General features: G+C 38.9%; 6 protein-coding genes across 9 annotated transcripts in view; 4 read left to right on the top strand and 2 right to left on the bottom strand.

Annotated features, from left to right (window-relative positions):
* Positions 1-5,244, top strand: part of ripor2 (RHO family interacting cell polarization regulator 2) — a 44,334-nt gene extending 39,090 nt beyond the window's left edge. For both annotated transcript variants that reach the window (XM_026289187.1, XM_026289188.1), the window contains exons 15-22: positions 113-278; positions 477-609; positions 907-1,062; positions 1,156-1,329; positions 1,427-1,629; positions 2,078-2,155; positions 2,272-2,362; positions 3,147-5,244. In XM_026289187.1, the coding sequence (XP_026144972.1) occupies positions 113-278; positions 477-609; positions 907-1,062; positions 1,156-1,329; positions 1,427-1,629; positions 2,078-2,155; positions 2,272-2,362; positions 3,147-3,247 (1,102 nt within the window). In that variant the 3' untranslated portion in view covers positions 3,248-5,244. The remainder of the gene's footprint in view (positions 1-112; positions 279-476; positions 610-906; positions 1,063-1,155; positions 1,330-1,426; positions 1,630-2,077; positions 2,156-2,271; positions 2,363-3,146) is intronic.
* A 382-nt stretch (positions 5,245-5,626) lies between these two features.
* Positions 5,627-7,445, top strand: LOC113119594 (armadillo like helical domain containing 2). The gene is made up of 2 exons (XM_026289181.1): positions 5,627-5,889; positions 6,587-7,445. The coding sequence occupies exons 1-2, from the start codon at positions 5,640-5,642 to the stop codon at positions 7,171-7,173; spliced, it is 837 nt and encodes a 278-aa protein (XP_026144966.1). The 5' UTR covers positions 5,627-5,639; the 3' UTR covers positions 7,174-7,445.
* Positions 7,084-10,522, bottom strand: LOC113119595 (geminin-like). 2 transcript variants are annotated; one of them, XM_026289184.1, is made up of 7 exons: positions 10,375-10,522; positions 9,697-9,758; positions 8,829-8,927; positions 8,583-8,739; positions 8,360-8,442; positions 8,046-8,156; positions 7,084-7,507 (listed from the first exon to the last, which is right to left on the bottom strand). In XM_026289184.1, exons 2-7 carry the CDS (start codon positions 9,748-9,750, stop codon positions 7,313-7,315), a joined length of 699 nt encoding a protein of 232 aa, XP_026144969.1. In that variant the 5' UTR covers positions 9,751-9,758; positions 10,375-10,522; the 3' UTR covers positions 7,084-7,312. The 2 variants fall into 2 exon arrangements, with proteins under 2 accessions (XP_026144969.1, XP_026144968.1); XM_026289183.1 differs by lacking the exon at positions 10,375-10,522 and adding an exon at positions 10,178-10,311.
* Positions 10,523-10,881: 359 nt separating this feature from the next.
* Positions 10,882-16,920, top strand: c19h6orf62 (chromosome 19 C6orf62 homolog). The gene is made up of 5 exons (XM_026289185.1): positions 10,882-12,390; positions 12,469-12,645; positions 12,799-12,924; positions 14,716-14,850; positions 15,624-16,920. Exons 1-5 carry the CDS (start codon positions 12,262-12,264, stop codon positions 15,747-15,749), a joined length of 693 nt encoding a protein of 230 aa, XP_026144970.1. The 5' UTR covers positions 10,882-12,261; the 3' UTR covers positions 15,750-16,920.
* On the bottom strand, positions 16,921-18,676 carry acot13 (acyl-CoA thioesterase 13). The gene is made up of 3 exons (XM_026289186.1): positions 18,361-18,676; positions 17,924-18,108; positions 16,921-17,146 (listed from the first exon to the last, which is right to left on the bottom strand). The coding sequence occupies exons 1-3, from the start codon at positions 18,442-18,444 to the stop codon at positions 16,990-16,992; spliced, it is 426 nt and encodes a 141-aa protein (XP_026144971.1). The 5' UTR covers positions 18,445-18,676; the 3' UTR covers positions 16,921-16,989.
* Positions 18,677-19,008: 332 nt separating this feature from the next.
* Positions 19,009-23,644, top strand: LOC113119593 (tyrosyl-DNA phosphodiesterase 2-like). Of its 2 annotated transcripts, XM_026289180.1 has the most exons (7): positions 19,301-19,456; positions 19,578-19,738; positions 21,479-21,667; positions 21,767-21,858; positions 21,940-22,058; positions 22,671-22,841; positions 22,985-23,260. In XM_026289180.1, exons 1-7 carry the CDS (start codon positions 19,301-19,303, stop codon positions 23,258-23,260), a joined length of 1,164 nt encoding a protein of 387 aa, XP_026144965.1. The 2 variants fall into 2 exon arrangements, with proteins under 2 accessions (XP_026144964.1, XP_026144965.1); XM_026289179.1 differs by having other exon boundaries at positions 19,009-19,456; positions 21,767-22,058; positions 22,985-23,644.
* The last annotated feature ends 1,366 nt before the right edge of the window (positions 23,645-25,010 follow it).

Genomic DNA, 25,010 nt, shown 5'->3' with positions numbered 1-25,010 from the left:
TGAGTTGGACATTAAATCCTTTGGTTCGGTCCGGTTTCTCTGAGGAACTCAACTACATGACCTCGGTAGTTGTGCCCTCTGGTGGTGACAGTATGTCTTACACGTTCATCAGGTCGGGCCAACATCCAGAAGCAAGAGGCCACCTGAGTGAAGCCCTCACTGAGGACACTGGTGTGGGGAACAGTGTGGCCGGCAGTCCATTGCCTCTCACCACCGGAAACGAGAATCTGGACTTGGCCATTGTTGTTCATCTGCAATACTGCAGTCATCTCATTCAGGTGATTCTGTTTTTCCACCATTGCAACGTCATTTTCTCCTTCTCAGATTCAAAAATAGTGTGATTTTTTTTTTGTCTTTTACACCAATCATGGTCGGTAGACAGCACATTTATGGCATAAACAGATTGATCTGTGCCATTGTCTTTTTTAATATAAAATGCTGTATGTATGTAAAGTTTCTCTATGTATGGGATGCAGTTGTTGACCTCAGGAGGAAGCCAGTCGCAGCACAAGACATGCCTGCACAAACTAACAACTCAAACACTTCTGTTGGAGGATCTCAGTGAGAAAAACTTTGACAGACCGGGCAGCTGCATTTTAGTGTCTGATGGTGAGTATATCTTAAATATTTAGTTGTGAAGTATTCACGTTTACTATTCCTTCTGAAATTATTTTGATGTTACAGTTACTTTTCACGTGTACTTCAATGCCTGCATTTCAAAGAGTTTAGGCTGTTGAAGCATGATATTTGTTTTATTTAAGTGTTTTATTTTGCACTATAATGAGAATGAAAAGCAATTGCATGGCACCTAAGAAATCTTTATGACTGCTAAACTTCCTTAAATCACTTGTTAGGTGTGGTGGAAAGTTGTGTTTGTGTAAAGGTCTTTCTTGGTTCTCTAAACAGTGTTGCCTGGGCTGGTGGAGCGTCCGGCGCTGATGTCTCTGTGGTCTGACTGCAGCGGTGGTCTGTTTCACACTACACTGGACCGAGTGCTGAAGCACATGCAGCTCAGCTTTGCATTACCACTGCAACAGATTCTGCCTCACTCTCCTGACTCAGGTAGTGGCAATGACAACAGTATTAATCTACAGGAGGAAACATCAGTGAATGTAACATCAGAGTTCATCTGCCTGTGTTTGCATGTGTTTCCAGTGATAAGGATGGTTCTGCGTGAGATGATGGACAGCAGCGAGCTAGCCTCTTCCTTGTGTCCCTCACTGCCCCCTCTGGCACAGGATATCCTCACTGTGTTTCAGTTTCACCGCTACACTGTTGAACATGATGTCACGGACATGGAACGACACCTGCTGGATTTAGCCAAAGAGGGTAAGCCGCTTTATTGAATAATGAGTTTGAAGCTTTATATATATATTATTAGCACAGTTTTAACATAGCGTAACACTCTCTTTTGTTTCCGAACCAGTCATGCTTGAAGAAGCCCTGAGCTGTGGGGATACAGAACGCTGTGTGAAGGAACTACAGGAAGTGTCCGTCATGTGTCTTCAGCCCCGCCCTCAAACCTTGTGGGCCGTGGCTGGGCTGTTGACCTCTGATGACCCTGATGTGATGAAGGCCGCTACAGCCTTCCTCTCCTCTGCTGCCTCACACAAACCCTTCAGGTCAAAGGTCAGTCTTGTACCGGGCTTGTACAGCCAATGGTTGGCTGTTGGTGGAGTTGATAAATGGGTTGGTCTTAAATAGCCAGGTTTAAATCTACATAAGCTGACATTAAAAGGTTTTAGGTTAAGATTTTTTTTTTTTTTCAAGCTTTTGAAAAAGGTATTCAAGGCTGCATTTACTTGATCAATACAGTAAAAACTTGGTAAAAAAAAATAAAAATGCATAAAAACTGATGGAAACAATTTTAGATGTATATCTCATGATTGCATAATCAGGTAATACGGAAAATTGAAAATTGAGGAAATAGAAAAATAAGAATAAAAAGAAACCATAAATATATGATAAAATATTGAAAAATGAAATCATTTGAATCATCATAGTAGCAGCAGGACAGCTGTTTGAGGAGCCCAGGAGGTGATGACGTTAAGCTTGTCTGTGTGTTTGTCTTCAACAGGCTGTTGATTGTTACACACAAGCCTTATCAGAAGCAGACCGATCAAGAGCTGCATGTGCCGCTTTGAGCTGCCTGCAGGTCAGTCCGTCTCTCTGATTGCATCACACGTCACTAACACTGAAGATTAAATCATATCCGTGATTGTTTGCCAGACGTTTCATTAAGCCTCTCTGTCTGTCGGGGGTTATTTTCAGGCTGTGGAGAGCATTGATGCTGTGGTGTTACTGTGTGACTCAGCAGATGAAGATCTCTACCAGATTGCCATAGAAACCCTCCTCACCTTCGGTAAAACCTCTGCACTATTACTCAGTTTCTGCTCATTAGTGTAAATCTGACTGAGATCTCTTTTTTAGACCGCATTTTATTAGACAAAAATATGTATTCTATGAAGTCACCAATATTTTTGGCATGTTTTCCCAGAAGAGAAAGACTGTATGATTGACTTTGAGAAGTATGCTTGCACCAGGGTCCCTACAAGTGTCAAAGGGATAGTTTTCCCATAAATAATTGACTGACCTTTAAGCCGCTCTAGGTGCACATGACTTTCTTCTTTCGGATCAATACAGTCATGTTATATAAAACATTTTTGTGGCTCTTCCAGGCTTATAATGGTAGTAAATGGGATTTACGTTTTTGAAGTCCAATAACATGCATAAATCCATCATTAAAACAATTACAGTACATGCATTTCGTTAATATTAGCACTATCTGTTAAATGCTTTTAATTAAACACACTATTAATGTATCGGAAACTTTTATCGTCAGTGTTGAAAACCATTGTGCTGCTTAATATTTTGTGGAAACCATGATACAGTGAAAATCCTTTTTTTAGATCACTTTTGATCAATTTAATGCGTACTTGCTGAATAATTTCGTAAAGAAATCTTACCGACCCCGAACTTGACTAAAGTAAAAGACAATTCAGTTTGAATGTCAATTTGATTTGTGCAGGTCTTAAAAAAGGTCTTAAAAACTGACATGTACATTATACATGGTTTCAGCACTTGTAAACATCACCTGAAAGTCTTCCTGTGTCTTACGGAGCATGTTTGTGTGTTTCTGTTCCCAGGTGAAGACGGGCGGCTGGCATACGAGCAGTTGGACACCGTGCCGAGGGAAATCGTGCGGCTGGGGACTCGTCGCGGTAACACTGTTACCACTTCATTTTAGAAAAACGACTCGATCTCCCCTTCCTGTGACCCTGCACACTTCAGACGTGTAATACACACCACCTGCTAACAAGAGGAAGGTGAAGCTTGGCCTTCGATCTTGAGACCTTCATCACAGAGTGTCCTTATCTGCAGGATGTTTGCTACTGGTGTCACAGTGGTCCTGAGTCATCGTTGCTGATTGAACAATAAGAGTGTTATTATCAGAAGTTAGTTATTTGCAGATTGCAGTTGCACAGTTGGAGCAAGGAAATCCTATTTTAATTTTGTTCTGGGATATTTGTTTTTTTTCACCTGCGTTCCATTTCAGGGATTATAAGGGACTGTTTTAATGCTCCCCGCTTAGTTTATTTTTTTGACCTGGGCAGAGTGAGATTTCTGTGACCTCTGGGAAAGGAACGATATTGTGTGCTGTTTGAACCCAGCTGGATGTGTGGACTACTGAAGAAAACAGTGTGGGTGCTGGACTGCTGATTAACACATCGCTTGCTTGTCTTCACTGGTCAGAAGAAAATATTTCTATGGACGGAGCCTGTATTGAACACATTAACACGGTACTAATGCCTGAGCACATGGGCTCTTATAACAAGCGCTGTCTGGAATCCGTCAGAGTATATGAAAATGCACTTTTACACTATATTCTGTCAGAGAAACGTGATTCATTACTGTGAATTTTTGGTTTGTGCGTAAATGAAGACTGGAAGTTTATTTTGCTCTGTGATCCGAACTTGCTTCTGTGCCTATTATTACTGTACTACTGAGTCATGTGACTGTAATATCATTCGTTATGTTTATTTATTTTTCATTTCTCTTCACTGTAAATGGTTAAGATGCTGATATCACCCTATTTTATTTGTTGTTGTTGTTTATTAAAATACTGAGAACGGATCGTTTTAATGTACTAAATATCAGTTCACAATATGATTAGGTACAGCACAGTCAGGATTTTGGTATTATCGAGGGGCTATTCACTATGATTTTTTTTTTGTTGTATATGTATATAGTTGACATTTTACATATATAAAGATGTTTTACTGATCAGTCTTATCTTTTAACAGTGTATTCATGGGGTTATACAGTATTTGTGCTCAAGGGAACCTTTCCTAAATGCATTTTCAGTATGCTAATGCACATGACCAGAGAAAATGCTCTTTGCTAAACAAAAGCTTGCCTCGTTTTGACACGTTTACACACCCTGTGTTGATCTTTAATGCTCTCAAATGTAAATTTATGCTTATGGCGGCAATTAAAACGCCGTTTTGTAGTTCACCCGACCTATTTTTGCAATATTTTCTATGACATTGAGAATTGTACGGAAGCAGGGGCTTAAATCTATCAAAGGAGCACATTTCGAGGAATGTACCAAGTACAGAAAGGTTACGCAAGTATATGCCTCACAAGCACAACTGTTTTGGTAAGATTGTTTCTTAACAAGTTATTTGGCATTTACCGCACAAACGCCGAAAGCCATAATGATACAGAAGTCAATATATTTAAGGCCATTTTGTGGTTTCTATTTATCAGAATTATCTATAACAGACGTTCAAAAATAATACTTTTTTATGCTGTTTCTCTGTATTTAGTTGGCTGTTTTCTTGCTTTCTTTGTCTAATGATAACCATTACAGTATTTAACCCTGGGCATTGGTGATCACTCCTGGAGATATCAAAGGAGGAGGATGAATTAACATTTATTTCCTTGTACTCATCTCAGACAGAAGCTCAGTGAACTTAAACTGCATTTATTCTTCAACCCTCATTCAAATGTAAATTAATGTCCTTCTTGATAGGAAAGCTGTTGTTGATATGGTTTTGTGAGTGTGTTATTGTATGTGTCCAGAGCTTGAGCACACAGCTTGCAATAGCTTTAGCAACTATTGTTTGAATGAAAGCAGATTTCACTTAATGTCACAGTGCTAATGTTCCCTCACTGTTTCATTTTTATGAGTTTACTGTATTTCCTCTGCTGAAAGTGGCAATAAAATGTATTTTTACAAAATTGTCAGATATGGAATTGTGCTGTTTTTAATGCCTGTAGTGCATGGTAAATGTTAAACAGTTTTTACTACATGCACAATATGAGAGTTTCAAGAGCTGCGGATGTGCAGACATTAGAACAGCTGTTGCTCATTACAGTACAATATATATATATATATATATATATATATATATATATATATATATATATATATAAACACACACACACACAAGTTCAAGCTGTTTCATGATCCAGTCCATGGCAAAGAACTAAATTCACATTCCATTCAGGTAATACAATTTTTCTGAAGCAAATGGACATTTAAAAAGATGTTTTTCTTAGTGTAGAAGGCATTTTATGAATACTTTTGTGAAAACGTACTAAATGGATGATGTCACGATACCGAGCTGCATTAAATGAAAACAACGTTCCGTTTTGAAAAAAAACTTTTTGCAAAGTGTTTCGAGACAGGCAGACGCATGCCTCGGCTCCTCTCCTCATTGTACGACAGTTACATCAAGCCTTATTTTTCCTCTGGCCTGGAAAGACCAGACAGAAGCCACAAAAATAAGATCCTCGAGGCTGGTCGACTGATCCGGAATACGCTGCTGCCCGTGGCGGTGAGAGCAGGCGCAGCTCGGGACATCGGGATATTAAGTTACACAGGTGATGAAAAAACCAAAACGTTTCTATATTACAGGAGGACGCCTTTTTAATCTTAAGTGATATTATGAAATATAAAACTAAAACCGCCAGCGGCTGGTCTTAATGAAGGGGTCAGTGAATCGTTGGAAACAATGCGTTCAAAACAAAGCAAGTAATAAAAGCTGCGCATTGAGTAACGTTAGTCTATGGTAGTTACCAATGGCTGTGGTATGTAACGTTACTACATTCATGAACCTGGACCACAAAACCAGAAATAAGTAGCACTGGTATATATAAAACATACGTTGTATTTGTTAAACTTTTTTTTTATGCCAAAAATCATTAGAATAAGTACAAATCGGGTTCCATGTAGAGGTTTTGTAAATTAACTATTGTAAATATCTCAAAACTTAATTCTGCATTGCTAAGAACTTAATTTGGACAACTTTAAAAGTGATTAACATTTTGATTTGGCGCAGCCTCAGATTCCAGCTTTTCAAATATAGGGTTTCCACAGGTCCTTTCAATACACACACACACACACACACACGGTCCTTGAAAGTGCTTTTTCTACAAAGTTTTCTGGAAAACATGTCCAATATTTCTAGCTTGGAACCATTACCACTGATGGAAGGGAGCAAAAACAGTCCACATGGTAAGTGAAACACAGCAAGGGCTTTTATGGTTCTAGACCCTACTAACTTCTATACTGTTTTAGGAGGTTATGAACATGCAGCTCAAGCAGCAGACAACTACATGGCAAGCATGATGGAGCTCCTGAAAACACCAGGCCTTATGGATCAGCACGTCATTCAACTTCTTGAAGGCCTCAGTGCAATCTGCTATCTCCACATCGCCAACCAAAACAAAGCACAAGCACTTGGGCTCCCAGACACCCTGCTCGAGTTTGTAGCTCCAACCAGCAAACTCTCCTTTACATCACAGCGCTGGAGCTGCTACCTTCTCAACATCCTCTGTTGCCACAATATCCCAATCATCTGCCACCTCAAGGACTCAGAGGCCCTGCAGTCCAATCTGGAGAAACTGGCGAGTCTGGACTGGGAGAAATGGCCATTAAACTACGCTCAGGAGCTTATCAGGGCTTTAGGATTCCAGCAGAGCTCAATGAAAGATGCTTTGCATGAGGAAGATGAGCTGAAGGGCCACACTTCCACTAAGAGTGGTCACATGTTAGGCAAATCATTAAAAAGCAGGTGTACAAAATATGAGTTTATTTCCATTGTATGCATTCAATTTTATATATGTACACTGGCAGTGAACATGCACATTAACTACAGGTACTGAAATAAAAATTAAATCAAGCTAGTTTACAGCAAAGGTAAAAAGTATTAAAACAAAAAGGTGCAAATCGGTTCTCAACAGCAAAGAAATGTTCAAATAAAACCAGACAGGTTCATAAAGGCTTTTTTCAGTTGGCATAATTTCAGCTTTCTTCTGTTGCGGAATTATCCTTATGTGGCACATTATGGTCATGTGACGGTTCGGTCCCATGTTCAACACTGTCCTGGCTCTCATCTGCTTCGCTCTCATCCCCATGTTGTTCCTCATCTTCCTCTTCAGCATCAAAGGCTATTTCACGCAGCTCCTCTAGACTGTCTGGACTCTTACCAGTTAATCTCTGAAAGAAATAAGACTTTGATTACTTGGAGACAGAACTCAGGACATTGAGGTCACACACTAATGGCAGTTACACACACACTATCACCACTATGCTCTTGTGACACAAATACGGCTTCCCAGGTCAAAGCAGTAATAATACTGCTATGGTCACGGTGTAAACTACAAAAACCCATCAACTTCTGAAAATGGTGACCCACAACTTGTAGGTAAGTGCGCAAATGCCTGGGGTCTCTTTGCAAAGTTGTGTCACCCACTACTGGCCTGGCATGAATAAAACCGGTTTAGTGGTTTCCAGAGACTTGTGTGAATTATCAACAATAGCTGCATTGCCATGGAACAATTTGATTTTATAAAAGGATTAAAAAAAAAAAAAAATTATGTACCCTGAGATTCTGTATGTATGAAGATAAGAATCAGGATTCAGTAGGACTACTGTGCAGATTAGTTGGTTTTCTTTAGGCATCTTAAAACACTTGGACCTAGAAACAGTGATGTCAGGCTTCAAGTGGATTAAGAGCTGTACACGGAGCACTTACTTCAATCATGTCAGCCATGTGTTGTACATGCTGTGCCAGCTCCTGCAACTCCTCATTTTCACTCTTCAGCTGAGCAATCTGTTCGTCTTTGGCTTCAATGTCTTTGTGCAACTAATTTGGAAATGAAGTTCAGAATATCTAGTCAAACGAGCGGAGCGTTTAAGAGATTAAGAATCAAAACTATAGAAAGCCGCTTTTAAGCGGACAAAAGAAACCCCCCACCACCACAAAACCTTTACTATAGAACTTCAGCCCAATAGAGACAAGAAAAAATAAAATGAAAGCATTCTCATTAACAATGTAGATTAACAGACCTTTTCATTCTCTTGGAGAACACGGAACAGGGCTTTCCGCCTCTCTTCTGCTACCTCCTTCCAGTAGGATGACCCTGGAGTTTCTGAAGAAAAAAAAATATCCCATGTAACAGGAACAGTCAATCACCCTTACAATGCAAACATTAACAGTGACCGCATTAACAGGCACTGCTTTTGCATTAATGGAAATCAACTTTTCCAAACTGGACAGGGCATCATTTACCTTGGATCATGAGCTCATAGGCCTCTTGGGTGACCCCCTCAGGCTGGTTTTCATCCTCTGGACTTGTGGACTTGACAGCCACCTCTGCTTTGACCCTCTTCGATCCCTTCGCCTGCTCAGCACTCCACATCTTTCTCTTTGGAACCGCTTTGCCATTCTAAACAGGATGACAGTCTTCAACATTACCCCTCCAACTAAAGCGCTTGCACTTCGTAACATCCAAAAATGGCAACCACCAACACGTACCTCAATACGACCAAGGTTCTTATTGACAGCAGACGGCTGAAGGACTTTCAGGGTCCTCCTCCCTGATCCCACTCCAGATGTTGGTACTACAAAGAACTTCTGAGAAAAGAAAAGGGCAATTTCGGTGAGAATGAAAGTTAAGCAACTCTACCAAAGCACACAGTAAAAGGCTCCATTCACCTGCCTCAACAGTCATTCTTCTCCTCTTACACCAGTTAAGATGTCAGTAGGAGACGGCAACAAGCAAGGTATCAGAGTAACTCTGCAGATCAACATTTCTAACAAGCGTGGGAAAGGGGCAGGCCACACATCAGCTGCATGCTGTAAACACCTCCAATTCCCACAAGCAGCTATTGTGCCGCTTGCATTTTTATCTTGCTACAACATTCTTTAACCTGTAATTACCGTGGGAACTCACCACAGAAGTCTCCTTATGACCAACTGCAAGTTTGGAGTTAGTTAATGTTTTCACTTTAACAATACAGTGGCAGATGGATGCACGGTCACTGGATTTCAACACATGGGCAATGATTAATTTAAAAACAGAGCTAGGTTGGAGAGAAGTTGGTCCTAAATGGGGATTTTTATCAAGTTAAAGACATGTTGCAATGTGTTGACCTCATTCGTTCCTTTTTTGACAACACTCCAGCAGACAATAAGTAATCCAAATGAATTAAAAGTATCTAGAGGTCACTACATGGCCACTATAAGAAACAGGAATGCCTAGCTTTTTATCTGACATTAATCAGTTACTTTCAAAACCCCATTATTTAATCACTCAACGGGACATTGGTTCAGCAGTCAGAGTTTTGTGTAGTAACTGAAATAATTGCATCCAAGGAGCCTAAGGCAAGACATGGTCACATACCTTGATGTTTTCAGAGGAATTCTCTGCATGCTTGGGTCTTCTGATGGAGCTCATGTTTTCACCTAGAAGAGTTCAGTAACTTCAGTGAGTTTCATAAATTGAACCATCACATTTGGCTCGAGTCATTTTGACTTGGAAATAATTTAATCTGCATTCTCCTACACTTGTCTTCTGGTTTACTGATAATTGCTTTAAAGAATATCTTGATGAGAGATTACCAGTTTTTTGATTAAGCACAGGTTTTATAGCCCTTTTCTTGGAAACACAATTATGCTAATCGTTTTCAGCAGAAGTGAAGATACAGTCTTGTGTAGCTGACACACCCATTATCCTAATCCATCAGTTAGTCTCTTTAGATTTAACAAGACCTTTTTAAAATAAGTTACAGCACCTTACACAACAGCTGAAACTTGATACAGTAGATTACAAATTAAACCGTTGACTTGATAACACTCATTTATATCCAAAAGTTTTTAGATATCGGTTTTTAGAAAAGGGGCAACCATAGATCAAAAGCGGTGTAGGCCTCTGTTTGTGTTCAGACAACGAATCCAACAACTCTCGTAGAGACTACATTTAAAAACACATGGCCATTTCTTCAAAAAAATTACAAAAAGTCTCAAACAACTCAACTTAAACAGAAACCAACATAAAGGACAAGATAAAGAGAATACTTACGAAAATTACAATAAACACACTGCTCTCAATAACCCGAATCAGCTCATCAGTTTGAGAATAAGGAGCGCGCCACTGGCTTAAGTACTGCCTTCGTACCGTCACGTGACTCCGGGACTCGCGCGGATAGAGAGGCTGACGTAAACAAACAGCCAACAAAGGGATTTTTTTTGTTATTATTGTTTTTATTAAGGGGATATTTGATTTCACAATAAGAATATTATAATTTCTATCCACTTCAAAAATAGTGTCCGTTTTTAAGGTGAGTACTACGCAATTATTTGTAAATTATGTCGACAATAACATTTTATTTAATTGGTTGAGAAATTATATCCGTATCTACACTCAACTTGTCTATCCTCCAAGTTTTCACAATTTAAGTACTTTTTAATAATTGAATCCTCTTAACAGCTACAACCGACTCCACCTACTGTTTTTACTCGGGTAAATTCGGGTAAGTTAAACAAAACGGTGAACACTGGCCTTCATGAACGCAGCTGACAGCAGCTCGAGCTCCTCCTCCGTCACGTGCGCGCAGCGGCCATCTTGAGTTGTTTGTTCAGCGAGGAGCGCTTGTTATTTTCCAGACAAACGCAGATAAAAGGGCTGAAACAGTCGAAAGAATCGCTCGAAAGACATTTCACCCCTTTCTTCCATCATTATGGGTCCACCGCGACGCAGATGCCGCCGTCTGTTACCTGAGAGAACGGAGGACTTCGGTCGGTTTGTCACTTTATCTTGACATGGCTTACACGCGTGTGTGACGACTGTGGAGAAGATCGAAAACAAACGGGAGACCATCAATATAAACCTCCGCCTAGGATCGATCTATCCGGGCCGGGGTTTTGAACCAAGCTCGGTGTATTAAGACGCGTTCGAATTGTTTTGAAGTACTTGCTCGGATCGCAACGGGCTTCGAAGTCAACTCTAGTAAAAAAATAAATAAATATGTCGAGAAACAATAGTTAGCCAGTTACGTTAGCCAGCCACTCATCGAAGCCAGTCTCTGTTAACATCGCGATAACAAACAGAAAACAGGCAAAACGTCCCCAAAATGTAACAGTCGGTTTAATGATGAATACTAGCTTTGAATGCTCTCCTAGATCTCATACTGGATAAAAAAGAGATGTAGCTCCCTGCAACCAGGTTATTTGTATTCAGCTTAGCTAGCATTAGTTTGCTAGCCAGCCACAAAATAAAAGCCTCATAATGAAACTCAACCGTGGCAGGAGAGCTAGTGGGCCAATTTTATGCCCTTAAATTCCAAGATGTCCAGCAAACTCTGTGTTCTTCCTCTGTGCCAAGATCTCATGGCATCTGCATTTCTTTGCCATGCTTGTCTTTCTCACCTGTCATTCAGATTAGCTTTTACGAGACCGTTTATTCAAAGACATGAAGACAAGTAAGAGCCAATCCAGGAAGAGACTTTCCAAAGTCAAATCTCTAGGTCAGCTGTTTAGATAACTTTAAACCAGATTTATTTATCTGAAGACCGGGATCTTTCCCCTCACACACACAGAGACAAACACAAAACTGTCTGTCCTTTATTTAGTGATAAAACGAAAAGAAAAAAAAATCCTAATTGATCAGGTCGTGTTCTACGAGTGGTTTCTTTTAGCTTACACTTAGCCTTGGCTTGATTGTTTGTTTTAAAAATGGTGTAACGCATCAAAACTGGCCCAAGTGCACTACCCACATTGATTAAAAATGGCTTGATCTGGTTTTGCTATCTTTGTTCGTTAATTCAAATGAGTATGTACTGCAGGTAGTGCTTGGTTACAGCTTATTTAGTTTTTAAAAGGGTTTGTAAACCACATAGTCTACTGTCAAGGAAATAAAAAGCGAAAAAAGAAAATAGTCTGCTTAAGGAGAATAGTACTGTCCGTAACAATGGGAGACCCAAATTCTCGCCGGAATCAAACAAGAAACCGACTCCGCGCCCAGCTGCGGAAGAAACGGGAATCTCTGGCCGATCAGTTCGACTTCAAGATCTACATTGCCTTTGTGTTTAAGGAAAAGGTACGTTAAATGATTCTGTGTGAAGCTGAGAAATGATTGACTGTTTGTCCAGGATTCTCACTTTTCCAACGTTTACAGAAAAAGAAGTCCGCTCTCTTCGAAGTAGCTGAGGTGGTACCTGTGATGGCCAACAACTATGAGGAAAATATCCTTAAAGGCGTGAAGGATACGAGCTACTCCTTAGAGAGTTCTCTAGAGCTTCTCCAGAAAGATGTGGTGCAGTTACACGCGCCTCGTTACCAGTCGATGCGTAGAGTAAGTGTTGGCACACAACACGGCTCACTCTCAACATTGTCCGTTGAAGATTAAGCTGCTGTCAGCTGTGTTGCAACAGTAATGGTCTCGTCTAAAAACCCATGTGTCATCACACTTTTTGTGTGTCTCACTGATGTTTCTAAATCTGTACAGGATGTGATCGGTTGTACCCAGGAGATGGACTTTATTCTTTGGCCCCGCAATGATATTGAGAAGATTGTCTGTCTCCTATTCTCCAGATGGAAAGGGGCTGAACATGAACCATTCAGGCCTGTTCAGGTATGTGTATGTAATTTCTACCAAAACAAATTGTGGTACTTGCTTATCGTACCTTGTATTTGAGGATATGGGCTTGTTCAAACCATTAAGGGGTTAGTTCATCCAAAAATGAAAAATTATGTCGTTAATCACTCATCCTCATGTCGTTCCAAACCAGTAAGACCTCCGTTTATCTTCAGAACACAGTTTAAGATATTTTAGATTTAGTCTGAGACCTCTCAGTCCCTCCATTGAAACTGTGTGTACGGTCTACTGTCCATGTCCAGAAAGGTGAGAGAAACATAATCAAAGTAGTGTGACATCAGAGGGTCAGTTAGAATTTTTTTTAAGAGGCATCAAATACATTTTGATCCAAAAATTGCAAAAACTACAACTTTATTCAGCATTGTCTTCTCTTCCGTGTCTGTTGTTAGAGATGTTCCGATACCCTTTTTCTCTTCCCGATACCGATTCCGATACCTGGGCTCAGGGTATCGGCCGATACCGAGTACTGATCCGATACCTGGGTGTATATCTGTATATACAGCTGTATATACTACTAGCCCTGTGTAAATTGCTAGAATTTTTTTATGGTGTGCTTCAGACAGATCCCTCAATAAAACATGAACAAATACATGGTGAACTACTGTATTTATTACAGTATTTTTATTATCTAACATGAATTTGACAGTATTATTTATTTTCTTATGCAAAAAAGAACTTCAAATGCAGCCAAAAATCTAACACCGCAAACTAAAAAAGGTATTTAAGTTTTACAATATAACTGTATAAAAAAACTGCAACAAATAAGTCTAGGAATATAAAAAAAGATCTATTAATCAGATAATCTCTAACAAGTAAAAAACAAGCAACCATCTAGGCATAATTATTATTATTATAGAGATGTATTATTATTACTGTAGGCTACAACAGTAGCTTTATATATTGTCAATTTACTCATGTAAACCAAACATTTATTTTAATGGGCTGCCATGAAGATCTTTGAGTGTCTGTGTTTATGATATGACAGTATTCTCAAATGAAACGGTAAATTCTCATGAAGTGACGGTTTATGCGTTCGTGTCCTCATGACACACAGCAGAGACTACAAAACAGCGAGCTCTCGCGCATCTGTGCCAGTCACCCACAGAGATGTAGATTTTGCGGGAGTAATATTTAAATAGTATTTTGCAGTTTAATATTCACAGACACTAGTATATATTCGGCTACTGTCTGGAGCCCTGCGTTTTGACTTACACGGAAGCGACTGAACGCAGTTGCCGGTACTGAATATACTCGAGAGTCTGTAACTACCGGTACTACAGAGACATACTGCTAACCACTGATCTATAATATAGTAGCGGCTTCACTGTCTTTTGGCAGTTTAGAATGTGATGAGTGATCCAGTCATATATAGATAAGGGCTGCTAACGCGTTTTCATTTCTTCTTCGCTGCTCTAAACAGGGGTTGCTTGTGGCAACACAGCACAACTTCCTGTGTTTTCAATGCATTTTGAGCAGCGAAGAAGAACCGTGCAGCGGTTAGGCAAAGCTTGCGGTCATAACTAGGTCTTTTTTAAGAAAATGGTATCGGATCGGTATATGGGTTCATGTACTCGCCGATGCCGATGCCAGAATTTGTTGTGGTATCGGAGATATTTCCGATACTAGTATCGGAATCGGAACAACTCTATCTGTTGTGAGCAAGTTCACAACTCTGCAGTGATGCTGCTGACGTGTTATCTTTGTTATTGGGCCTGCCAGAAAACACGTGCTTCAACAAATTCTAACATTTACTTTGAATATTTCCAGGCCAAGTTTGAGTTTCATCATGGAGACTATGAAAAGCAGTTTTTGCATGCTGTTGGTCGGAAGGACAAGGCTGGGATGGTTATGAACAACCCCAATCAGTCCGTCTTTCTCTTTGTGGACAGACAGCACTTACAGGTAGGTTCTATAAAGTCCATGGGTAATAATATTTACGATTTTATTTTATTTTAATTTTTTTTGTAACAGTATTGTACATTTATCTAATTCTCAATCAAATTAGGGGGTTATTTATTTTTATTTTTTTTCCACTTAAGTGTGATCTTTAGCAAATCTCAATACTACAAAGCTTTATATTATAGAATGCTTAAATTTACTTGTAACATTAAAAGTGATTGTTTGTAGGTTTTAGTGTTTATTAATGGACATAAGAACATTTCACCAGGAATAATCTTAAATTTATCTGATAATGAAATGAAAAATGTTTATATTGACATTGATGCTTGTGAAGTGTTGCTTTTCATTACTATGTTGTCGTTACTATGTTTATTATTATTTATTTTCTTAAATAATACATTGATCTTGCCATGAAAATAGCCATAGATGCTAGGATGGCAATGAAAATAAATACATTTAATATAATTTGCACAGTGGCCATTTTAATTGGTTATTGACAATAACAACATAACCAAAAAATTATCAGTAGTAACCATTTATCAATTATCAGTAGTTTTTAGTGATTCTCAACTAATTATACACCGTATATTAACATCATATTTATTGTATAACTATACTATTAATAATATACTAATAATTTATTGGCTTATCAACATTGAGCAAAATATTATTATTGAATTCCTGTTAACTATACATCTTGCAATTCCAGATATTTATTGCATCATATAGTATTTAAGAATAGTCTAATATTATTTTGCAATTTCATTCTTCAACAGACTCCAAAAACCAAGCTCACAGTTTTCAAGTTGTGCAGCCTCTGTCTCTACCTGCCACAGGATCAGCTCACCTGTTGGGGGGTTGGCGACATTGAGGACCACCTCCGTCCATACATGCCTGACTAGGTGAAAGGCACGGAAGACACCCCTCGAGGCCTCGAAGCAAGTTGACCTCATCTACACATCCCTCAGCTGAATAAATATGAACTTGTGCTTGGAACTCTCCATTTTGTTAACCACTCATTTTCATCGTGAGATTTAATTTAGCTCCTTTTTTTGTTTTTAAATCCTTCCCCCAACCAGTCTTGCTTTGGTTCATCCCATCTCCCCTCTCTGATCAGTTTTTATTTGAACCTGCATGAACATTGATTTTGAGTGGTTGTTCTCTTGGAGCTGCACCATCAACAGTACCAGTCACTGAAGGAACTCTTTGCGTTACCAAAACAAAACATAAAAAAAAGGAAACCAATGACAGCGGTTTCTCACATGTGGTCCTGGTGTGTTGGCCTGGCCTTAACATCACTGTAATGAGGAATCGTTAACATGTCTGTCATATTAAGTAGGGATTTCATGAGTAATGACAATCGGTGACTGAGGACATAAGAGCCTGCGTAGTCTTCCTCAAAAGGCTTCTGTTACAAGGTGAACAAAACTTGTTAACTCGTTTGGTGTAGGCATTGCTTCTCATTCAGTTACTGCCTTAGTTTTTGCTGGACATTTTAATTTGAGTGTCATTCCTTGCCTAAAATATTACAAACCTTGTTTGCTTTATCATTTCTGGGGGAGTGGTGCCTGATGGGACGGTGGTGCAGTGTGTGATTGTATATTTAAAATGGTTGACAAACTGTCTTTTTGGAGGAATTCTGATGCTGTTTTTCTTTTCTTGGGATAGTTGGGATGGTTATTGTCACCAGTTGAGCACTAAATATACAAATGAGCTACTGATACCCGGATGTAATCATTGGTGGTGGGTATGTGATGGGAGACTGATGTTCAAGCTTCTGTACCTAATGAGAAATTTCGTAGTGAAACTTGAAATGGATCATTACGGATTTGTTTTTCTTTTATAGACCACCTTGTTCTGAGAGTACTAAATATTGCAGTGCTTGGGACTTGGTATCTGTAAGCCATCTTTGTCCGTTCTGAAGGCATAAAAATTCCTTTCTTTTTTCCTTTCTTTTTTTTCTCCCACTTTTGAAATTCTGAGTGAATGTCGAAGGGGAAGGTGGGTCTTTGTCTTTATTTCGATGTACCCATTGTTTGAATAATTCTGTTGAAATAAACACAGCTGAACATATCCGAGCAAATGGAGTTTATTAATGTTACAAAGAACATGTTTCATGTCAGTTACACGGCATGTACATAATCAGCTACCGAGGTGTTTAGTGTGTCTTCCCTGAGCAATGAGCTTTCCGTTCGCCTTGTTGGTGAGATCTACTGTTGCAAATGCCAAAGTCCGTCCTTGTTTCAAAACCTGAGCTGTTATCAAGACATCCTCTCCAATTTTAGCTGCATTCATGTATCTGTTAAATAGAAAGCAAACAAATTTAATTGTCAAGAGTACATTTTAGATGTTGAATGGGTGGCATTTTTTTTTTTTTTTACTGTGAGTAAGACTATTAGTCACACTTATTTCTCTATTCACACACACAAGAAGCTATTGGAACATTTCTGTCATTATTAAGCAAGGGAAAATGTATAGTATGTGACAACATGCCCCAATATGTCACAGTAGCAACCAGGCATTGAACAGCCTAATACATTCATTAGGAGTACATAATATGGCAAAAATATGAAAACCCTTTCCAATAAAGGTTATAAATTTATGAGGAGACATTTGCCCTGAGCAAACAGTATAAAACTGTATAGCTGAATATGGTATGCTGTTGTGGTTTTATGGTGTTATCACTTGTTTATGCAACAGTTGTAGGATATATTAAAATTAGACTGTAAAGAACATAATTAAAATGTAAGGGCTGTTTTGAGGTATTTGAAACCATTTATGTAACTATTATAGTATTTATATTTCAAAACTTTTATCATTTTTTATTTAACAATTTAATTTGTTTTTGCATTTTTTCAGTTTTAATTCTAGTAATGTTAATAGTATCTGGTAATCTTCGTAGGCAATTGCAAAAAAAAAATTATTATTAAAAATGTATTTAAATGTCTTCATAACTTATATTGATTTATTCATATTGCGCAAACAGCTAGTTTTATTTAAGAGTAACATCACTGATACTGAGGTCTTCCCCGCGGATGACGCAGCAGCCCTGTACACAGGTCAGGCAGAAGCTCACGTGATGTTCATGTCCACGCTGACCCCTGGAGCTCCTCTCTCGCTGTACATGATGGCGGTGGTGGAGATCATATCCACCAGGGTGGCTGTCAGTCCTCCGTGAAGAGTGCCTCCTCTGTTAGTGTGCTCCTCCTCCACCTTCAGCTCACACACCACTTTCCCGGGGGCTGCAGACAACACCTCCACCTGATGACCACATGAACGTGTTTACTGCTGAGAGAACTGCTCTGGGGTGCGTTTCCTGAAAGCATACTTGCTAATCTGTTAGCAACTAAGTTGGTTGGCAATGGGAATTTGTATTGCAACCAACAAAGTTGCTAACTTAGTTAGCAACTATGGTTTTGGGAAACGCTCCCCTGGCTAGTTTACATATCAATGTGTGGGTATCCAAGGAGAACCATTGAACTAATTTAATCAACGGTTTTACTTTACACGTACCTTACTTAAAACCCGGTCAAATCCAGGACTGTCCGCCATCGCTCTCATTATCTGTTTTATTGTATTTAAAGACATTGACGCCATCGCTGACAGGGCAAATACCAAAACACCTTGAAGGACAGGATCACTCTTGAAGAATGTTTGAAAGCTGGCCCAAGTGTTGTACAAATTAAGAGTTTCATTATGTACCTAGGCAAAGTCCATAGTCCACAACGATGAGAACGGCAGATAACTACTGTAAAACTGAACTGTATTCTTCTAATTAGGTTAAATAAATCTAATAAGTCAGTCTATGAATACTAATAGGAGCTAATACTGACCAATCGGTTCTGAGGACTTTTAATATGAAACAATGGATAACCACGATTCATTTGAGTCGTGTATTTTCATTGAATCGAATGAACGAAACATACCTGAGCGATTCATTCAAGAACACGACTGAATCATTTAAACGTAAGCCCCCATATATTTTCAATAGTTTAATGCTAATGCTAACTATTTTTAAGTTTGTAATTTATTCTCTGTAACATGGATGATTAAATCAAACTGAACAGGCACACACGTGTTTAGACATTATTTGACTTTTAACGATGCAGGGACCATAATTGCGTAATGCTGAATCGTTTAGTTTTGAAAAACGAACTGTTCGAAAGAACCGACTCTTTCAGCACTACATTTAAATGCTTCCGAAAGACTATTACTATTTGAGTAATAACAATTCTTCAGCTCGGCACTCTCTGGTTGTAGCGTTTAATGTAAAAATTAGGGTAATATATTAACGACGTGATTTATACCATAGTGTAAATAAATTAGGTCCAGCGACCGCAAGGATACGTTAATTATTAACATTGTCTCCGTGTTTTCGCGGGATCCGCCCGGAATGTTTTTGTAGCTGTACTCGTTCATGTCCCGCCGTTTACATGTCGTTTGAACTGTTTACATGTCCAACACTGTAATGTCAGATAATCACACAGACCAACAAATGTCTGCTCTAGAGGAAACGAGGACGAGTCTTTGCGATCAGTTTGCCTATGTCTCTGGGTCGGATAGTGCTGTGGCGCAGTGTTATCTAGCAGAAAATGAATGGGATATGGAGGTATGGCACTATTACTGCACCAAGTTTCCATAAACACAAAAACAGTTGTATTGAGTAACGCATGCTTAGTTGACCACTGGTGTTCTTATAAAACGCTTTTTTATTTCTTTGTTTCCGCCAGAGAGCACTCAACTCTTTCTTCGAGGCTCATATGGACTCAGTCTTTGATGTTGAAGAAGCAGAGGAAAATAAAGATGTGTCTGGGAATAATAAGAGAAAGGAGGTGCATTCCTCAGACCCTGCTGATTCTTCAGGAACAAAAAAGAAATTCAAGGTGGATTGGTAAGGTTTTCTCCTCTTTTTATTAGAAATTGAAAACGGCATTTTGTCTACATACAGTATTGTTCAAAATAATAGCAGTACAATGTGACTAACCAGAATAATCAAGGTTTTTAGTATATTTTTTATTGCTACGTGGCAAACAAGTTACCAGTAGGTTCAGTAGATTGTCAGAAAACAAACAAGACCCAGCATTCATGATATGCACGCTCTTAAGGCTGTGCAATTGTGCAATTAGTTGAAAGGGGTGTGTTCAAAAAAATAGCAGTGTCTACCTTTGACTGTACAAACTCAAAACTATTTTGTACAAACATTTTTTTTTCTGGGATTTAGCAATCCTGTGAATCACTAAACTAATATTTAGTTGTATGACCACAGTTTTTTAAAACTGCTTGACATCTGTGTGGCATGGAGTCAACCAACTTGTGGCACCTCTCAGCTGTTATTCCACTCCATGATTCTTTAACAACATTCCACAATTCATTCACATTTCTTGGTTTTGCTTCAGAAACAGCATTTTTGATATCACCCCACAAGTTCTCAATTGGATTAAGGTCTGGAGATTGGGCTGGCCACTCCATAACATTAATTTTGTTGGTTTGGAACCAAGACTTTGCCCGTTTACTAGTGTGTTTTGGGTCATTGTCTTGTTGAAACAACCATTTCAAGGGCATGTCCTCTTCAGCATAGGGCAACATGACCTCTTCAAGTATTTTAACATATGCAAACTGATCCATGATCCCTGGTATGCGATAAATAGGCCCAACACCATAGTAGGAGAAACATGCCCATATCATGATGCTTGCACCTCCATGCTTCACTGTCTTCACTGTGTACTGTGGCTTGAATTCAGAGTTTGGGGGTCGTCTCACAAACTGCCTGTGGCCCTTGGACCCAAAAAGAACAATTTTACTCTCATCAGTCCACAAAATGTTCCTCCATTTCTCTTTAGGCCAGTTGATGTGTTCTTTGGCAAATTGTAACCTCTTCTGCACATGCCTTTTTTTTAACAGAGGGACTTTGCGGGGGATTCTTGAAAATAGATTAGCTTCACACAGACGTCTTCTAACTGTCACAGTACTTACAGGTAACTCCAGACTGTTTTTGATCATCCTGGAGGTGATCATTGGCTGAGCCTTTGCCATTCTGGTTAATCTTCTATCCATTTTGATGGTTGTCTTCCGTTTTCTTCCACGTCTCTGTGGTTTTGCTCTCCATTTTAAGGCATTGGAGATCATTTTAGCTGAACAGCCTATCAGTTTTTGCACCTCTTTATAGGTTTTCCCCTCTCTAATCAACTTTTTAATCAAAGTACGCTGTTCTTCTGAACAATGTCTTGAACGACCCATTTTCCTCAGCTTTCAAATGCATGTTCAACAAGTGTTGGCTTCATCCTTAAATAGGGGCCACCTGATTCACACCTGTTTCTTCACAAAATTGATGACCTCAGTGATTGAATGCCACACTGCTATTTTTTTGAACACACTCCTTTCAACTAATTCAACTAATTGCCCAATTGCACAGCCTTAAGAGCATGCATATCATGAATGCTGGGTCTTGTTTGTTTTCTGACAATCTACTGAACCTACTGGTAACTTGTTTGCCACGTAGCAATAAAAAAAATACGAAAAACCTTGATTATTCTGGTTAGTCACATTGTACTGCTATTATTTTGAACAATACTGTATACTATATCCTCTTTGTACAAGTCCCAAATCATATTTCATATTGTTTGTGGTGCAGCATTGACCTGACAGCGGAGGAGCCCTCCTGCTCCAGTGGTGTGAACCCCCCAGAAAGTAAGATTGAAAGTGCTGTCCCCGAATCTAATGCGGAGGACCGCAAGCTCTCCTTCATCAGCTGGAATGTGGATGGTTTGGACACATTGAGTCTTGCGGAGCGCGCCAGGGGCTTGTGTTCGTATCTAGTTCTGTGAGTTACACGTCCACTATTTCGTGTTTTATTTGAGAGTAAAGTTGTTTTGTTTTACCTGTAACTCCTCGTTGCATATGATCCTTGGTTCTGTTGTAGATATACACCAGATGTGGTTTTTCTTCAAGAGCTCATTCCATCTTATATTCAGTACCTTAAGAAACGGGCGGTCAGCTACATGTTTGTTGAAGGTGAGAGAATGACCTCTGTGCTCCGACAGGGAAGCTGTGTAGGAGTTATTTACCGATTCATGAAGTTCTGTGTTATTAAAGGAAGCGATGATGGATACTTCACGGCAATAATGTTGAAGAAATCAAGGGTAAAACTTCTGGAAAGTGAGATCATTGGTTATCCTACAACACAAATGCTGAGGAATCTATTAGTTGCTCAGGTGGGTTTGTGGTTTTATCCAAAGATCTTGTTGGGGTATAATGAGTCAGGTCTATTTCTTAAAAGAATCAGAAATACACTAGCATTCAAAAGTTTGGATTTTTCAATATATTTCTGTATTACAGACAGTTTACCAATTGTGTATTTATTTGATAAAAATAAAGTGAAAACAGTAACATTGTGAAATGCCATGACAATTTAAAGTAACAGTTTTCTATTTAATACATTTTAAAATGTATTTTATTCCTGTGATGTCAAAGTTGAATTTTCAGCATCATTACCCCAGTCACATGATCCTTCAGAGATCATTCTTATATGTTGACTGACTTCTCAAGTGCTGAACATTTTGAACAAAGAAATTTCAAAAGAGCAGCATTTATTTGAAATAGAATTTGCTTGTAACGTATTAAAAGTCTTAACTGTCACTTTTAATGTACCCTTGCACAATAAAGTACTAATTAAAATAAATAAAAACTTTCAGACTGGAAACTTTTAAATGTTAGTGTATCTATACATTAATATATCCTTTTCTATGTTAATATTATGTGTCTCTCATAATTAATTTGCTTCTCATTATTTATGCACACATTAATTTTTTTTAACTCTTATTAAGGTGAATTTCTCAGGTCAGAAGCTATACTTGATGACATCACATTTAGAAAGCTGTAAGAACCAATCAGAGGAGAGAATGAAACAACTGCGGGTCGTGTTTCAAAAGATGACGGAAGCTCCAGAAGACGCTACTGTAATATTTGCCGGGGACACCAATCTCAGAGACTCTGAGGTAAAAAAAAAATATATATTTTTATGAAATACTGTGCTAATGATCACAATAACTCCAAATACGATGGAGGAATGAGAGCGCAGTGAAAGTCACCATTAGTGCAATGAATGCAGTATTTCTGAAGACCGTTTCTGTCCGTGTAGGTGGTAAAGGTTGGAGGTTTGCCTCCAGGTGTGTGTGATGTTTGGGAACAGCTGGGCAAGCAGGAACACTGTCGATACACCTGGGACACCAAAGCAAACAGCAATAAGACTGTGCCTTACATCTGCAGATGTCGCTTCGACCGCATCTTCCTTAGGTCTGCTAAAACCGGCCCGAGAGTCACTCCTGACCACATGGTCTTGGTGGGAATGGAGAAACTGGACTGTGGCCGTTACACCAGTGATCACTGGGGAATTTACTGCACTTTCAAAACATGAGTATTAAATCCCCAGGGACTAAAGGTCTGTCTCATAGAAGATAGTTTTAAAGAGTGTTTGTACTAAAATGAAGAATGTGAAGAGTGCCTACAAATCCAGACTACAGATCAGCGTAAGATACAAAGACATACAGGGAATAATAGGATCCATAGCTGGATATAAAATACTGCAGAAAGAGATCTTATTGAAGGGTTTGAATAGAAGGATTTACTTCTTGTTATTTTACAGTTGTTGTTGTTGTCTTTTGTAGTTGTCATGCAAAATCTATTTCAAACCATGATTTCAGTCAGTCTCTGCTCTCTCATAATCTCTTTTCTAAAATGTGAAAGTGTTGACTGAATTTAAATGATTTTGTTTAAATAAATGTGACCTTGAGTTATTGTGGCACGGGTTGTGTGTTCTATATTACACCACAAGTGGTCAGTATTTCTCAAACATTATGGCCATTTATATAAATAAGCTTTTAAATGTCATTGGAACAGAGCCCTACACACACATACTGTAGCATGTGTCTACTGTAAAAAAATTAAAATGGGGTAAAAAGATGATATCAAAATTGTGCACATAGAACTACTACATATACACTTGCGTATAGTATGTTGTTACCGTGCACCAATCAAGCTGTCATTTTGCACAAAAAGTGAAAATATGATTTAATTGTGCATTTTAAATACATAAAATTATAGCTTTAAAATAAGCCATTTTATTCGAAACATTTTTTCTACACTATAATTTCCATCACAGATTGCTTGAAAGCAATACATTGAGATGGGGAGCACTGAAATAACACCGTGGTGGGAATTTTCAAAAAGTGGACATTGTTAGTAGACAAATTAAACTAAATATCTTCCTCCACAGCCTGAGCTCACTGGATCTATCTCTGAAATAATGTGGTCTTCTCTTAAATGTCCTGGATTAGCTGAAAGCATATGAGTGTCAAGGCAGCAGCTGTCTTAAACAGGGTGGACACGTGACTCCTAAAAACCTTGAAAGTCACCTCACTGCCAAGGCTAATAAACCTTTTGCTTGGTCAGAAGAGTAAATATTAGATCTAAACCAGGTCAGACTGCCAAAGATCTGCCCTCGGGGTCTGTATGACTGACTCACAGAGGTCTGCTCATGGCGCAAACACACTCTCCTTGCCCCTCTCTCCAGGATAACGTCCACTCACTTAAAGGGCCAGTCCTATGCTAGGTTTGTTTGAATATCGTTATCCTTGTAGCTCACACAAGACTGTTAGAGGCTCTCATTGTCCTCAACAAGACATGGTAGTAAATCGCAATGCTCTTCCCCTCAGTAGACATCACTGTAGCACATTGAATTGTTTTGACACATGGCCAGGAGCACATGTTATTTCAGGGAAGGGTAATAGTGGGACTTTCAGATTAGTCCTCTCCACACGTTAAAGACAGCTATGTCAGTATACTAGACTAAACATGCAATCATTGGTAACATAATGACAAGAACGTAATGTGTTTGTTTGGTCAGCACTTTCCAGGAGGGTTTTCTCTTATCAGGGACACACAAGGTTACAGTCATGGAACAACTCCAGCAGGGATCTTCCAACGCAACCTCAAGGCAATTCATAACTACAGTGAACTGGTGGATATGTTTAGGATGGACCCTTATGGATACTTTTTTCTTTCAAAATTTTCTAGGTTTCCTACTATTCACATTATACAATGTTATAAAATTGGTAATATAAAATATTTATACTTTTTGTGTGTGAAGAAAACAAAAATAACTTTAT

The sequence above is a fragment of the Carassius auratus genome, chromosome 19, assembly GCF_003368295.1.
Source record: "Carassius auratus strain Wakin chromosome 19, ASM336829v1, whole genome shotgun sequence".
Taxonomy (NCBI): Eukaryota; Metazoa; Chordata; class Actinopteri; order Cypriniformes; family Cyprinidae; genus Carassius; species Carassius auratus.
The sequence above is the reverse complement of the archived record's forward strand: the minus strand, read 5'-3'. Positions and strand labels throughout refer to the sequence as shown.